Source organism: Pleurodeles waltl, chromosome 7, assembly GCF_031143425.1.
Source record: "Pleurodeles waltl isolate 20211129_DDA chromosome 7, aPleWal1.hap1.20221129, whole genome shotgun sequence".
NCBI lineage: Eukaryota > Metazoa > Chordata > Amphibia > Caudata > Salamandridae > Pleurodeles > Pleurodeles waltl.
The window spans coordinates 1,371,422,585-1,371,438,996 of record NC_090446.1 but is presented as its reverse complement, the minus strand read 5'-3'; the positions used below and the strand labels follow the sequence as shown (position 1 = coordinate 1,371,438,996).

General features: G+C 45.7%; 1 protein-coding gene across 2 annotated transcripts in view; it reads right to left on the bottom strand.

Annotated features, from left to right (window-relative positions):
* Window positions 1–1,173: 1,173 nt before the first annotated feature.
* LOC138246326 (excitatory amino acid transporter 2-like) overlaps window positions 1,174–16,412 on the bottom strand; it is a 1,049,947-nt gene continuing 1,034,708 nt past the window's right edge. For both annotated transcript variants that reach the window (XM_069200834.1, XM_069200835.1), the window contains exons 10-11: window positions 4,318–4,546; window positions 1,174–4,192 (exon numbers count right to left, since the gene is read on the bottom strand). In XM_069200834.1, the coding sequence (XP_069056935.1) occupies window positions 4,094–4,192; window positions 4,318–4,546 (328 nt within the window). In that variant the 3' untranslated portion in view covers window positions 1,174–4,093. The remainder of the gene's footprint in view (window positions 4,193–4,317; window positions 4,547–16,412) is intronic.

The following is a 16,412-nucleotide window of genomic DNA, read 5'->3' as shown; positions in this document are numbered from 1 at the left end:
AGGGTCACATGTGCAAGGAAGAGGAAAAGGGAGGATACTTAAGTAGAAAGAAGGAAGTGACAAATACATTGTTAAACAATTTGAATGAGTCTATGAATTTCAGGAGAGAGGCAGTGAGCAGAAAGCAGTTAAAGGACCTGATCGAGGTTGGAGAGACTAATTCAGGACTGAGGTGGTCATTATGATCATGGCGGTGTGGCCCGCCATGCCGGGGGTGGCGGGAAAACCCGCCAGCCGGGCCACACCGCCACATAATGAACACTATGAGGGCCGCCATCGGCGGCCCTCACTCACCACCAGGCTGCCTCCATCAGGCAGCCTGGCGGCGGTCGGAATCATTATTCGACAGAGCAGCGGTGCTGCCCCTCGGATAATGAGCCCTAAGCCTCCAGCCTAAAGGCAGGTGGAAGGGGTGAACCGGGGCAGCCCTGGGGCCCTTGCACTTCCCATGCACTTGGCATGGGCAGTGCAGGGGCCCCTGTGCAGTGCCCCATCGTGCAGGTCACTGCCTGATTTTCGGGTACTGATCTTCTCAACGGGTGCAGGTGCACCCGCCGCACAGAGGCATTGTCGGCAGCTCCATGTGGAGCAACCGTCAATGTCCAAGCCAGGCATTCCTGTGGGCCGGCGGGCGGAAACAATGTTTCCGCCCGCTGGCCCACAGGAATGTTATTTATACGGCAGGCAGGGATCTGGGGACGCTGGTGGTCAGTAGTTTGGTCACCAGCATGAACACAGCGGTTTCGACTGTCGTGTTCATAATGAGGGCCTGAATTGTTACCTTGAGTTAGTTGCAAGAGGTGCATAGAGATAGATAGGATAGGGATGATAATTGTAATTAAGAGCTGTAAAGAATTCTTTCAGACAGTAAGCTCACACTGTGACAGAACTTTAGGACAAAAACAGAGGCTTCACCAAAGCGATGCAACACACAGATATCAAACTGGCCAAACTGGTCTAAAAAAAGCAGAAAAATACCCAAAAAAACAAAATACATGCAGAAATCTGGGGCTTATAATCAATTTTAACTTTTAGTGAAAATACCCCCTTAGTAAAAACGGTCTAAAAAGAGCTAAGAAAAACAAATGCATCACACACGAAAGAGAAAAATTATACTCAGTCAAAATTAAGAAAAGAACAAAAAATAAAAACGAAAAATGAAAAACAGACAGATGATTTTGATATTCTATATTTTATACGGTTAAAAACAAAATCATTAATGAAGAAAAACAGAAACAGTACTAAATACTTTAAACTACGTGAGGAGGGCAAACAGAATGCAACTGAAACCTGGAACCCAAAGGTTGAAACACATTGACTTTGTGCGGCAGCACACCATAGATGAAAGAAGTGCAAGAGATGCAATTAGAAAATTTGAAGGGAGAAAATGCACCATGAGAAAAATATGGAATTAAAAAGAGGGAAGTCAGAACACATCCCTACCAAAAATTCCTACAAGTTTGTTATTTGGATTTCAAGTTTTTGTTTATGAATAGTTTTAGTTCATTTATTTGTTCTCTTCTATATTTTCACATGTAGCCAGAAGAGCGTCAAGTGGAAGAGGTACAGGCCTACCACTTTAAGAAGCACTTCATTGACCATCAATAAATACCTTTCCTGCACTTCTGGAAACTGGCCTGGCGACATGGATCCCCTTCTCCCTCCCATACTGTTAAACTCAACCCTGAATTATTCCATTTCTTCCCTGATACAATTCCTTTGTTACCATTATTGCTAAATACAGTATTCTATTGCTCCCAAACTAATCACACCCTTTAGAATAACAATAGGTACATATATACATACGTACAGATCTGCACATAAAGTGCAAATAAAATTAACAGCACAGGCTCAAGTGGAGTGATACACTGCACGCTAGAAGAGTTTTGAATTGTTAAGATTACATGTGATTGTATATGTTTATGATAGTTTAAAACCCTGAAATAGTGTTGTCAAAAGTTTTTCGGGATCTACATAAATGTTACACAAGTAAATGAATGTTAAACAGATCCTGACCATTTGGTGTTACAATAAAGTTGTGTGTTGGACGTAAGCTTTGAGATAGACTATTTTTAGGATTTCTGGAATCGAGCTTGCTTTGCAATTCCTTTCTATCAGTTTCTTGTACATGTTAAACAACTACTGTAATGGGAAGAGAAAGCCTCCTAATAGAGCAGTTAGCGGAACCTCAAGTGACACCACATTATAAAGTGCTTAGAGCCTTCATTGGCTTATACAGCGCTCGGAAAATGACGTGGGCGAACATGTAGCTATGTACTAAGGACAAGGGTAGTCTATAAGATTTATATCTGTTCAGAGAGCACAAGAATTATAACTGCTCAGCGATTGTTCCTCTTTAGAACGAGGCATTTTATAGTATTTTAAAGAACTGGGCTGGACAAACCAGTGAATTCCTAGTAGTGTGATCTTTCATAGTCAAATACCCGATAAACTAAAAAGATAACGTGTAGTAGGGCCGTCACAATGGTGAGGCAAGTTCAGAGGGAGCACTGTGTCCCTGGCCCTCGCTTTGTAGAACACACTCTCTTTCCGCAACATGCATTTATAGATTTTTAATTGCAAGCAACCCTGCCATAACGAGGGAGACAACAAGATGGGCCCAATGCTATAATTTCTCGTTCCTGGAGTACATTTCTTTAAATACGTAGAAACAGGCAATTATGATACCTTGTAAAAGTGAAAGAGGCATCTAGAGCGCGTGCATTAAGTTTTCATCCCAGGACTCGTGAAAACCTCTGGCAAGCCTGACTTCTAGAGTGTGACTGGTTTTCATGTTATTGCTTCCATAAAGTGGTACCTGTAAGCTTGTTATTGGTCTTAGAGGTAAAACTTGGTTTGACTATGTCGAGGGTACACAGCACTGAAGTTCTTTTCAGAAGAGCATCTGGTAATGGATCCCAAACATAAGTAAAGGGAAGAAATAATTTTAAATTGGTGCATGAGCCTATGATGTAGAAGACTTTGAATGAAATATAAAACATGGAAACAGCTGTTCAATCCTGTGCTTTACTATCTCATTGAGGATTGATTATATGCCTATACTGGATGTTCATACTGCATAGTACTTATTTGTAATCTGCTTGCTGTAAAACTAAAGGAAAATATTTGTTCCTTTGAAAGTGGGAACCCTGCATGTAATTCAGCAAGAGAGTTTAGTGAGTTAAACACTTTCTACCAACATCTTTAAAGTCTCCAATTCTTGAAGTGGAATGCTGGCTCGGCCAACTCAACTTTTCATGCTTCTGCAGTTGATAACCTGATCGCTATTGAATTGGGAAACAGTAACACCTGCTTTTTACAAAACACGTGGAAACTGCTGCATTGCGACATGAAACATATATACAAACATTAGTATTAACAGGAAGAAAACATTTCGAACCTCAGGTTACATTTTTGGTCTGCACTGAAGAGAGTGGCTACATCATGCAGAAAATATATATACAATGGAACAGGAAGTCCTGAAGGAGATGCAGATAAGCCGTAGTTTGCCCAAATGTCCGATGTTAGCGTAAGCAGCTTCTGCAGTGAGGTCTCATCCCGATAAATTATATTTGGAAATCCTTGCACTTGTAGGCCTGTTTGTGTTCTTCAATCATCAAGTCATTATTTACTTTTAAAGTTGCAGTGAAGTTCATTTGTAAGCCAGTGGCTGTGGTTTGACGCATCCTAACAAATTATGAGTGGTGAGCAGAAAAACCAGGGTCAATACTACCATGAAAGTGCATTTGGCCACATTAATTTATCACCAAATCAGAGGGAACCTCGATCATGTCAATCATGTCTACAATAACATTTGCTCTTGCTCGAAAACAATGCAGAACATTATGAGGCAGTACTAGAACAAGCTTGTACACACCTCCATCAACACTACTTTTTTAGATATATCTGGCACTTCACATGGCCATCTCCAGCAACAGTATTCTGAAGAGATAAAATTATGCAAGTCTCTGAATTGAAGAAACCAGAAATATAGAGTTACACTTGCCCATCATATCCCACAGCCAACAAGAAGTTTCTGAAGCACTCATTGAAGGTCACAAAAGATGAAGCAAACCACAGTACAAGTGCATTCCTAGTCCTCCATTTTCTTTTCATTGTTGTTCCTTGTGGTGGACCAAGGCTCCTCCTCATGCCCCTCATGTCCAAACAGGGAGTCTCGCTTCTCGGGGACCTGCAAGACAGAATTGTTTTGTTTATTTTTTTACCACAACTTAACATTGAGACCAGAAACCTTTATCTGTGATTCCTGGTACTATTAAACGCTTATTGCTGAAATAATGGATGTTGTAACGCTACCTCATACTCATATGTTGGCAACGAGGTGTATCCAGAGAATGGTGGAGTGCTCATCCCCTCTCTTGGGAGTTTCAGGGATTCCCTAAGGTTCATCAGATGCAGTTTTACTCCATCCCTGGAGGCTTCATGCTTGGCATCAATGGCAGCAAGTTCAGCCTTTGAAAGGTGGTAGATAATCCCGGCCCCAAAGGAGTCGCCCACCACATTGATGGAGGTTCTCATGCGGTCCCTAAAAAAAGGAGAAGAAAGGAGCTGAAAAGTTAGAAGGTATGCAAGCTTCTAAAAGCTATTCTCCACATTGTATGACCAAATAGGCAAAGCATAAGGCACTAGAGCAGTGGTACCTAAAGTTTTTAGAACTACAAACTTTCACGACCCACCTCCTTTTAATGGATTTTAGGCGGGACAATATTTGAATGTAACTAAAGCCTCATATGGTGTGGTAATGCATTGTCATTTACAGACAGCACATTTTCCATTGAAATGGCCAGTACATACAGTTTTTGGGTGTATATTTATAATTTCTGCATCACAAGCAAGTACCTTGATTTGTTTTGCATTAAAATGTCTGTTTCCAGAACACTCCAGAATTAAAAAAAAATGTGCTTCATTTTTGCTTTCCTTACTGCTGGTTGCATACAGTTCATTTACAGGTATTTACATTTGGCTGAGTATTGCAAAAAACAACATTCTACATTGTCACATTATTCACTTAAAAAACTCTTCTCACTTTGCAGTCAGAGAAAGAAAATTAAACACCATTAAAAGAATAAAGCAGCCTGACATTTGACCTTCCTTTGAATCACCTTGCGACAAGTTAAGTTCAGAATTTAAAGGTATCTTTAATTATTGTTCTGACTTTTACTACCCACAAACAAACGAGCTCAGGATTAGGTGAAACAATGCACTAGAGACAAACAATTATGTAGCAGACTTTTTGAGGGTGAAGACTTTGAATATCTATAGAGAATGCGAGACAGAGAGAGAGAGAGAAAGAAAGAGAAAGAGAGAGAATGTCATGGTGTATGCTAGAGCTAAAAATACAAAGATGAAAGGCTGAAGAAAATGATGAAGGAAAAGAAGCGAGTATGGAATGATGAAAAGGCACATACATTTTAAACTGACAGCTCAAAGAAAATAACAAGCTTTAAACATCCATAAAAGGAAATGTGGAATATCGTATCAATCCTCCCTTATTTCTCTGCATTTAGTGTTGGTCTATCTCATCACTATTTTGTGAGTGAATGGTAAAGGCTGACATTCAATAACAACAATACAGTTTAGCTGGTGTTAATCAGTGCATACGCTGATACAAATATAATTCTTTTTCACAATTACCACCGGCAATATCCATTTATGATGCACTGACGAACTCAATAACCCAAGCTTTGCGCCACTCATCCAAGCTTTTACATCTTTTTTTAGCTGACAATTGAACGTTACATACTTTATGCTTTACTGTTTAAGATCCATCATTAGGGATGTCTGTTTAATTGTTTTTCAGATGAAATGTACTGTTAGATGCATTTTTGACTTCTTTAAATTTGTAATGCCCGTTGCAGCTTTTTATTTATTTTTATTTATAAAGTTTTAGATAGTGCTAACATGACCCTTGGGGGTATCAGAAAGCTTTACAAATGATGAGCAGACAGGTGGAATAACCAACCTCATCATCAAGATGGAACACAATGTGACAGAATACTCAAAGAGACCACCTCAGGGTCCAAAGCAATACAAAAAAGAACAATAATAAGAACGCGACATGCAAAACAATTTACACGAGTGCAGATTTTTGGACGCATTGTGTCCGGAAGTATAGTTTGTTAGTTCTAAAGCAGAAATGTGTTCATCAGTATCACTTTAACTTCTTTCTTGAACGAAACAGTTGAGGGGTTTATTCTGATTTCAAGGGGTAGGAAGTTCCAGATTCTTGGTGCAATATCTGAGAAGGCTTGGGTATATGTTTTCTTTTTACAGAAAATCGTTATACACATTTAATAATGACTGTTACCTTATTCGAAGTAGGATCGTAGTAGCAAAGTAGTCTCTTTTGCTTTGGCACACCTTGTACGCATGACTATTTGGTCACAACTGTCCAGTATCTTTAAAAACACATGTTGTGGCTAAAATAGGTAATGCCACAACCTAAGTCTCCACAGGGTCACCTGGTGTTTCCCATCTGTACTGAAACTGATGTTTTCCATTATAATGCTGATATAAGTGTGTCAAAATACATTTTAATTTTTTCATTCATCTTCATTGAGAACCCCCCGGCTGCTGCTGTTGCTGGGCCACATATGAGGAATTCAAGGACAGACGATCACAGCCCACCTGAACTGCGTGTAAAAGACTTACCAGAGATGGCTGATGCAGCTCAAGCACCCATAGAGGAGGCACGCTCAGAAACTCCAGTCACTCCAATCCTACTGGTGCGGGTAAGACTGATTTAGACTTGCTTGCCGGATAGCGCTTTGGCACTGGAACACTTTTGACTTTAATACACAGTCAGAGTGGACTCCTGAGACTTGGTCTACTAGTGGGGCTTGGACTCCTGAGACTTGGTCTACTAGTGGGGCTTAACCTGAATGTTGGCCATAGTGAATGGGGAATATCCACTATCACTAACTTGTGATAATCTGTTCATTGTGGGAGTGTTTTAAAAATGAAAGTTGCATTGAGCTTCATAATGATGTCTAAGTGGCAGTTGGCTGGAAATGTGTGTGTGTGTGCGAGTTTGTGCATACTGGTAGCTGGGTGACAGTGTATGTAGTGGCGGCTAACTGGCGGTGTGTGTAGTGACAATTGGCTCTGTGTGGTGTGTGTGTGTGTGTAGAGGTGGTTCACTGACAGTGTGTGTGTTGTGGCAGTTGACTGGTGGTGTGTGGGTGTAGTTGTGGTTGATTGGTGGTGCGTGGGTGTATTGGCAGATGGCTGCCAGTGTGCGTGTGTACAAGACATGCTTGTGGTGCATATGTAAGTTGGCTGATGTCTGGGTGACTGGTGGTGTGATTAGTGTGCCAGTCCTGTGGGTGTATGAAATAGAAACAACTGTCAAATAGTGCCATTTGTTGATGTAAGTGTTGTCCTGCAGCTGTGGGGTGTGAATGGATTTGTGTGTGTGGTGCATAAAAGGCATGTGAATGGCCTATAAAGTGGTTTGTGCCTTGATGTGGCTTTACAGCTCATGTGCTGTGAGTCACAGGTTCAGTATTTTGAAATTAATTTTTTTATTATTTTTGTGTTTTCATTTTTATGAAATCATTTGTTAATAGTATTTACCATTTTAAATTTTCGCTTCCATGAGGAGGCTTTTTGGCCCGAAGATTTTTGCAGTGGTCAGTCAAGGTAGGGGCTACTTCACCAACTGTTGTACAAATCAAATCAAGGTCCCAAATAGAACAATGAAGCCAAAGAGACATTGGCCCTCATTATGATATTGGCAGTCAGCTGACCGCCATGCAGGCGATGGTGGTAGTACCGTCTTTGATGCGACGCCGTTCGTTTACATATCAGTCGGGAGGACAATAAGAGACTTACTATGGTCTCTGGTTCTCCACATGACCTATGCCTTAACCTCGTTGTTTATTGATCGTACATCTTCGAAACTATTTGAAGTTTTTCAATATAAACTTCACTCCTACATTGTTTAAGCCTTGAAAAAGTCAAGGGTGACGAAACACGTGTTGGCTGTTTCTCTCAACTATGGAAATTGTTATTGGCTTCCAATTCAGTTGTCGAATGTATTCTATTGGATCAGGTCATGTACTTCCCTGATATAAAACTAAGGAATAAAGGACTTTCATCATAAAAATCAGAATAGTGCGATGGTGGTAGTACCGTCGCCAGGCTGGCGGTGAAGACCGCCAAATTATGAACATGGAGGTGATCCCTCCCATACACAGCCAAAGTACCCCCTGAACCGCCAGTGCGGTCCAGCCACGGAGCATGGCGGTTCTCATCTTCAGGCTGGAGGAACACCATTACCCGACCACCATATTATGACATGTCAGACCGCCAGGATTTCCGGGGCGGGACACACGCCACAAAAAGCCTGGTGGAAACAAATCTTATAAAGGAGACAGACACCTCCAGGGACACAGAGGAGTCCGCGGCCGCCATGGAACCCAAACTGGAGGCCCTGCTGATGCTGTACCACCCGATGGCAATCCAGGAGCAACAATGCGGATGACAACAGTGAGTATAGCTGCCTAGCACACAAGGGAGGGAGGGGTGAGTGACACACCCACACGCACAATACACACCATACACACATACCACACACCGAGAACAATCTGCTCAGAAAACCAACAACAACATAAGCCAGAAGTAAAGAAAGCCAGGACACATACCTTTGGTCCAATCACTGTATTCCGGTGGGATTAGCGACCACATTAAAGTTATGACAATTATATACACAAAGGACCATTGGCCAGTCCAATGTGCAGAAAAACCACAGGGCAACTTACAAGACCCAACTTGACTCCCGACAGCCCAAGTGACTCCACTAGGCAGGGGCATTATGATGGAAGGCAGACGCCTCAGGAGCTGGGGAGGGAGGTGTTCTTGGGAGGGTGTCCTTTGACTTGGATTTGAGAGGGGGCTGGTCCTTGCTCTTTTGTTTAGGGCCAGAGGAGTGGGCTTAGAGCGGGGGGTCGGAGTGGCAGTCTTGTGCCTCTTACTGCTAGATTTTGCTGCAGGAGGAGGGACCTGAGAGGACTAGGAGCTAGAGGTACTGGGCTAGGTGAGCAGGACCTTTCTTTTATGGGCAGGATGGGGGGGAGGGAAGAGGTCAAGGCGGAAAAATAAATGTTTCTTTGGTCCAAGAGGGCGGGTTGTGGGAGCAGGTTTGGGAGTGGAGGTAGAGGGAGTGGTTGTAGAAGGAGTAGGTGTGCGTGTGTGAGGTGGATGGCTGTTAAGTGTCTGAGTGGGAGCATTTATGTGTTTTTGGAGGGGGGGCAGACAGGGTGGGATAAGACAAACAGGTTGTGTGCATATATGTTGTGGTGGTGTCTGAATGTGAGGTGGGTGTGCTGCATGTGATTGTGATGCTGGTGGTGGTGACTGCGCATGTGGTGAATGGGGTGATAGTCTGCACGTCTGCTTTTATGGTGACTGTGGGCCAGGCTGTACAGGTGGCAGGATCTGGGACTGATGATGCAGTGCTGGCAGGTGTGAGTGCTGATGTGACTGTGAGGGATGATGGGGAGACAGTGGAGGCAGTGGCTGTTGTTGTGTGTGCTTCTGTGTGTTGGCTGTGTGTCTGCTCGTGGTGTGATCTGTGGTACCTGTGCTTGTCTTTGGGAGTCATGTTTGTTGTCTTGGGTGCATGCTGGTCTGATTGTTTGCTTGGCATGGGTGGGGGAGCAAGGTTTTGGGACTGGGAATAAGTAGTCAGAGGGGGACGGGAAGAACCAGGGACACAATGCCTGAAACGATCTCCATAGGGCAGCCAAGCCACCGTGAATGCCCTCCAGGTAGGCACTGAATTGCTGAATCTGGGATGCCAGCCCCTGGATGGCATTCATTATGGTTGACTGCCCTACAGAGATGGATCTCAGGAGGTCAATAGCCTCCTCACTGAGGGCAGCAAGGTTGATTGGGGCAGGGCCTGAGGTGCCTGGGGCAAAGGAGATGCCCACCCTGCTGGGTGAGCAGGCACAGGCAACTGGGTGGGGGGCTACTGGGAGGGCAATGCTGGTACGGGGATGGCGGAAGATGACGTAGCTGGGGTGGTCCCATATGGGTTGGCCAACACTAGGGAGCTTCCATCGGAGGAGGAATCAGAGTCAGTGGTATCAGCTCCTGTCTCCCCCGTGGTGCTCACCTCGCCCTCCAACCCATTGGTCCCCTCGGCATTGGTGGACTCTACATCCTGGGTCCTGTGGGCTGCAGCTCCCCCACTCACCGGTGCTCCTGCTCCTTCGCCAGATGATGCTAATGCACACAAGGACAGGAGAAGAAAAGGAAGGAAGGTGGGAGAGAAAGAAAGGGAGCACGGGGTCAACAACAGCAATAACATCACATATTTCATTAACATCATAATGACTCACAGCTAATTCATACTATGCAGTGACAACCGCAATTCCTGGGAACTACAGCAGAAATTGCCGCAAACACTACCATCTGCACACCTACTGGAACTCACAAAGCCATGTCTGCCATGGTATGCCAGCTACCTGTCAATACCAAATGTACACACCACTCTTCATTGCTAAGCAGGACTCTACAAGATTAGCTAAACGATTGGACCATCCTCTGACTAGAACCTTGCACCCAAACAACATGGCAGCCATCAAGAAAGAATTCCAAACAGTCTGTATTCACCCCCATGTGGCTGCTGTGCTGCCCTCAAGCGCCCATCCAACTCAAGATTGGCCACCACCAGTTTGCGGGCCATTATTGGGGTCAGGGTCCGATGGGCACCCCTCCCTTGTTGGGAGGACATCCTCGGCTGGGCCTCCGCGGTCTTCCAGGCCCAGTGTCGCAGGTCCTCCCACCTCTTTCTGCAATGGGTGCTCCGCTGGATATATACCCCCAGGGTCTGCATGTCCTTTCCGATGGCATGCCATAACCCTTTCTTCTGATGGGCACTAGCCTGCATAGGGAACACAGATGAAAGGTCACCATGAACTCTACATTCCATTCTGTTGCAGCAGTGGCTCACATATTGCATGGATGCCACATTAACCTCACACATTACTCGTTCCTCTGCATACACATTGCATGCAGCAAAAAGTTACAATCCCCAAATAACACACTGCCAGCATACACATACATCTACATACAGCCATGTTGCATACAAAGTACCCAAAAGGGGCTCACCTGTTGATCTGGAGGCCCATACAACTTCCCACACAAGCTTCTCCAGTTCCTCTGATGTGAAGGCTGGGGCCCTATTCCCTGTAGAACGGGCCATCGCGGGCTCCAGACACAAGACACAGCAGCACACACTGTGGAGGTGTGGATGTGTTGAGAGTCAAGAATCAAGTGAAGGGGGATAGAAGAAATGGTGGTCACGTCCGCGGCAATAAACACTGTTGCCGCCGGGGATGATCATCATTGATTCCTGTGCTCCACAGACTTCCATGTTAACCAATGAGGAGTTGCACGGCGGTGTAGACCGCCTTCCACCATGACACCTTCCGCCAGTGGAGTGAGGTCACTTCCACCTGTCCCTGCATACAGGACAGGCGGTTGTCAATTCGAAATGCTGGTACTCATAGCGGCTATTCAATGTGCGTCATAGGTACCGATGGTAGACACCAAGGCAATTCCAGTCTACATACTTTGGTTTGCTTCCAGACTCTGGCACTCAAAAGAAATCTCATATCATTGCCCTGCTTGCAGATGAGTAGACAGAACATTTAAAATGAGATGGTACTAATCACAGCACACGACTGAGACTACATCTGTGAGACACAATGCCCAATGAAAAGTATTGCTATTTTTGAGGAAATCCGTTTGCATGCAGAGGACACCGGTGCAGATTACAATCATTGTTTAAGTATATTGGATGTGACTGCTCTGTGTACTGTGTCCATCCTTCCTGCATTCACACACATCTCATGTTTGATTTACGTAGTTACCAACCACTGCAGAGGAGGAGGCAAGCACCTGTGTACAGACCCCTAGTGGACTTGGCTACACTGGAGGAATGGCACATCATAATGACCTATCGTCTGGACAGGGCCACAATTACTGAATTGTGTCAGCAATTGGAGCCAGATCTGATTCCTGCTATCCGTAGCACTACAGCAATGCCCCCTGCAGTACAGCTACTGTCAGTGCTAAACTTCCTGGCAAGTGGTTCTTTCCAGCTGACTGTGCGCTTGGCTGCAGGAATGTCACAGCCAATGTTTTCAAATGTGCTTAACAGAGTTTTAGCTGCCATGCTGAAAAACATGAGCAACTTTATCTCATTCCCCCAGAGTGAATATTTGCCCACTGTGAAGGCTGCATTTTACACCATGGGACACATACAACATGTGATTTGAGCCATTGATGGGACCCATATTGCCTTGGTCCCTCCCAGGACAAATGAGCAGGTCTACAGGAATAGGAAGAGTTACCCCTCAATCAATGTCCAAATGGTGTGCCTTGCAGATCAATACATCTCCCACATTACTGCCAAGTTTTCTGGCTCTGTGCATGATGCCTATGTATTGAGGAACAGCAGCATCACACAGGTGCTGGCACGACTACAGAGAGAGAGAGTGTGGATCACAGGTGAGCTTGAGTTTTCACACAGTTTATGTCACTGTAAGCCCCCTGAAGTTGTACTCTGTGCCATTGTACATGAGTAATGTGTGTCTCTCACTACTTCCAGGTGACCCAGGCTACCCAAACCTGTCCTTGCTGTTGACCACAGTGAGGAATCCAAGGACAGGGGCAGAATATTGGTACAATGAAGCACATGGGCGTACCAGAAAGATAATTAAAAGTACTTTTGGGCTACTGAAAGCCAGGTTTCAGTGCCTCCATTTAACTGGTGGATCCTTAATCTATGCCCCTGGGAAGTCTGCCAGATAGTGGTGGCTTGCTGCATGCTGCACAATTTGGCCCTCAGATGACATGTGCCATTCCGGCAGGAGGAGGGATGAGACAATGCACCTGTGGCAGCAGCAGACACTGAAGACAGTGAGGAGGAGGAGGATGTGAACCACAGGACACATCTGATACAGCAGTACTTCCAATGACACTCAGGTTAGACAGAAGTTCTGTTGATACCTCCATTACAGTTATGTGCTGTGTGGCTGCAGAGTTGTGCCAAGCACAAATGTGTGCATTATGTGACCTGACACTGTTCCATCTGTGGTCAGTTGTAGCAGTGTTATGGTGATAGTGAACAGGCTTATTCTGCCCAAGCAATGTGTCAGTAGTTCAGCTTTCTCAGATACATTCCCACATCAAACTGTGTCCTCATCCCATAAGTACTTAGCACATGTTGCTAGGAATGTCATGTGACTGACAATGTGCTCACACAACTGCTCTGTGACTTAAATTTCCCTGACAGTGTGGGCCAGACTAGGTGGTCCAGAGGAGGGATTGGCATGCTGACAGCATGGCATAGCTAATACTGTGGCATCTTGTGTGAGGGCCTCACTGATGGTGTTAGGAGTCAATTGCTGTGCAAATTACAGAGTAGAAGTGACCAGCTGAATGTAGGCTGTTATGTTACAGGGGCTCACGTCGCTCTGCTTCCTTTACTTCTCAATTTACTGTCACTAATGGTTTCCCTTTTTGCAGACGTTGGTGTGGCCACAACTGTGAACTAATGTGATGACTACAGACTGCTTTCACACATTTGGTGGATGGATTCACACTTTACAGGACATTTGCACAGGATAATGCAGGTCAAGACATCCATATTGTTGTAAATAAAGCACAAAACAGTTCAGTTGTGTTCAAGGGTATTTATTGAAGTGACAAAATAGAACAGATAGAGCAATAGAGTGGGGTGATGGTGGATGAAATTGTCAGTGTAGTGGCCCAGTTGGTTTGTTGCACAGGTCCAGTATCCATGGGGCCATAGGGAAAGTAGCAATGGTGAACAAGTGAACAGGGTTTCTCAGTGGCACACAAGGGAGGCATTCGGGGGGGGGCTAATCTCCTGGTGGTGGATTGGGTCTTGGATACAGTCCCTGGTGTCTGTCTGGGTCACAGGGAACGTTTGTGGAGTGGTTCTTCTGCTGCAGAGGGAGGGGTGCTGGTGGCCTGTGAGTCTTGGGACAGGTCCTCCTGTACACTAGCTGCAGCAGATGTTGAAGGCTGGTGAGTACACTGGCTAGTGGAAGGGGCCTGCTGGTGTGTTGCATACTCACGCATTATGTTGGCCAAGTCATCAAACACCCCGGCAATGGAGGCCATGTTGGCATTTAAGCCCTGCAACTGCTGCATGACTTCCTGGTGGTGTTCTCCATGCAAGATGGTTATCACCTGGCCCATCCTGTCCTGGGATTTCTGGTAAGATCCCAGGACATGTGTGAGTGCCTCCTGGGCAGTCGGTTCCCTGGGTTGGGCCTCCCCTTGGCACACAGCTACCCTCCCACTGGCCCTGGCCCCCTGTGTCTCCTGAACTGTGTGCCCACTCCCACTGACACCAGGACCTTCATTGTCTTGCCTGGGCGGTGTAGACTCAGGTCCCTGTACAGGTGGGCACACTGTTGATCGACGTGTCTTGGTGACAGAGGTTTGTCGACCTTGGGTGGCTGCTGTGGTGTTGGATTCGGGGGGGGCTGAGGTGGAATGGGTGTTGGCTGTGGAACCAGACTGACCAGTGGTCCCAGATGGGCCAGGGAGATCATCCAGATCACGAAGTCCAGGTTTGCTGTCATCACTGAGGGCTTCTTCTGGAGGAGGCCTGGGTGCCGTGGTTCACGTGCTGGCCGCTCACATTGGCTGGGGTACCTGTGGTCGTGTAAAAGATTTGTTACAGTCCTTTTAAGTTACATATTTAGCATTTCTGGCTTTCCCTTTTGGATGGGTGTTGTCTTTCCACCTTTGGTTAGTGTATGGTGATGGATTGTGGGATTGATAGTGCTACATGCTGCCCATGTATTACTGTTGTTTGTGCATGCAGTGCCGTGAGGGGTGTGCTTGCAGTAGGTAAGGCATGCAGGGGTACACAGATTAGGGTGGTTATGGGGGTGGTTCTCTGGATGCGATGGAGTGAGGTGTAGCGGGTGAGGGGGTGAAATGCCTGGCAGCTATTGGTGGTGTTAGGGTAGTAATGGTGACTTACCAGTATCCATCCCTTCAGTGATTCCAGTGAGGCCCTCTGGATACAGGATAGCCAAAAGTTTCTCCTCCCTTGCTGTCAACTGTGGGGGAGGAGGTGGGAGTCCACCGGCAGTCTTCATGATGGCGACGTGGTGCCTGGAGGCCGCTGAAAGCACCTTCCCCTGTAGGTCATTCTACCTTTTTCTTAGGTAATCCCTTGTGCGTGGATAGCTTCCCACAGAGTTCACCTTGTCCACGATCCTCCGTCATAGCTCCATCTTCCTGGCAATGGATTTCTGCTGGACCTGTGCACCAAACAGCTGTGGCTCTGCCCTCACGATTTCTGCTAACATCACCCGCAACTCCGCATCGGTGAAACTGGGGTTCTTCTGTGGGGACATGCCTATTGTGCAGTGGGTGTTGTGCAGAGGGTGTTAAGTGTTGAGGTATGGTGTGTGGTGTGTGGTGTGTGATGCGTGACTGGTGTGTAGGTGGTAGTGGTTTGTGTGTGCAGTTCTGTAAATGTTTGGGCTGGCAAGGTGTAGCAGTATAATCGTGTTTGCAAAGAACTGTGGATTGTGTGGGTGTTTTATAGTGCTTTTGGTGGGGGTCTACAGTGTGTGTGTATATATATATATATATATATATATATATATATATATATCACATGTGAGTTTTTCAATCTGGCCAATGTTGCCTTCTGTTGTTGTGGAGTGGCCAAATCTACTGCGGCGGTCCGCACCGCCAATGGATGACCGTCGTTGAGTGTCTGCTGTGGTGATTCGTGATCCATAATTTGGAGGGAGGTGTGTTGCTGGCGTATCGGGGTGGGTGTTGGGTCTGACAGTTTTTCGCCTCCATTGGGTCTGGTGGGATTGTTGTTCTGGCTGGTTTCTGTCGGTTTTGTGTTTGTGTTTCATAATGTGGGGGTTGGATTGCCACCTTCGGGGGCATTCTGTTGGCGGCCGTCACCATGGCGGTCTTCGGTAAAGACCACCAATGTCATAACTAGGGCCATTGTCTGGGATGATCCAAAGAGATTTGGAACATTATTTTTATCAAAAGGCTGTGGTTAAAAACTTGGTGGCAGTATAAAAGGGTGAGGGGCTTTCTTGGATACAGCAGCAGCCAAGTCTTGTTCATCCACGACCCTGCACAGAGCCTGCATCATTCATTTACCAGTTGCCCATCGCTGATCCACTAACTTTCCCACTACTTTAGCAGGCGATCAGATCTGGAACAGACGCAGTGCATCCCTTCCCGCAGTACTAATCAAAATGGGCAAACCTAGCCTTTCTGCCATTTGCTATGATTTTCAGGCTGGTTTGGAACCAGTCAGTGGAGATACTTTTGGTAACACACATTTAAGTGTGATT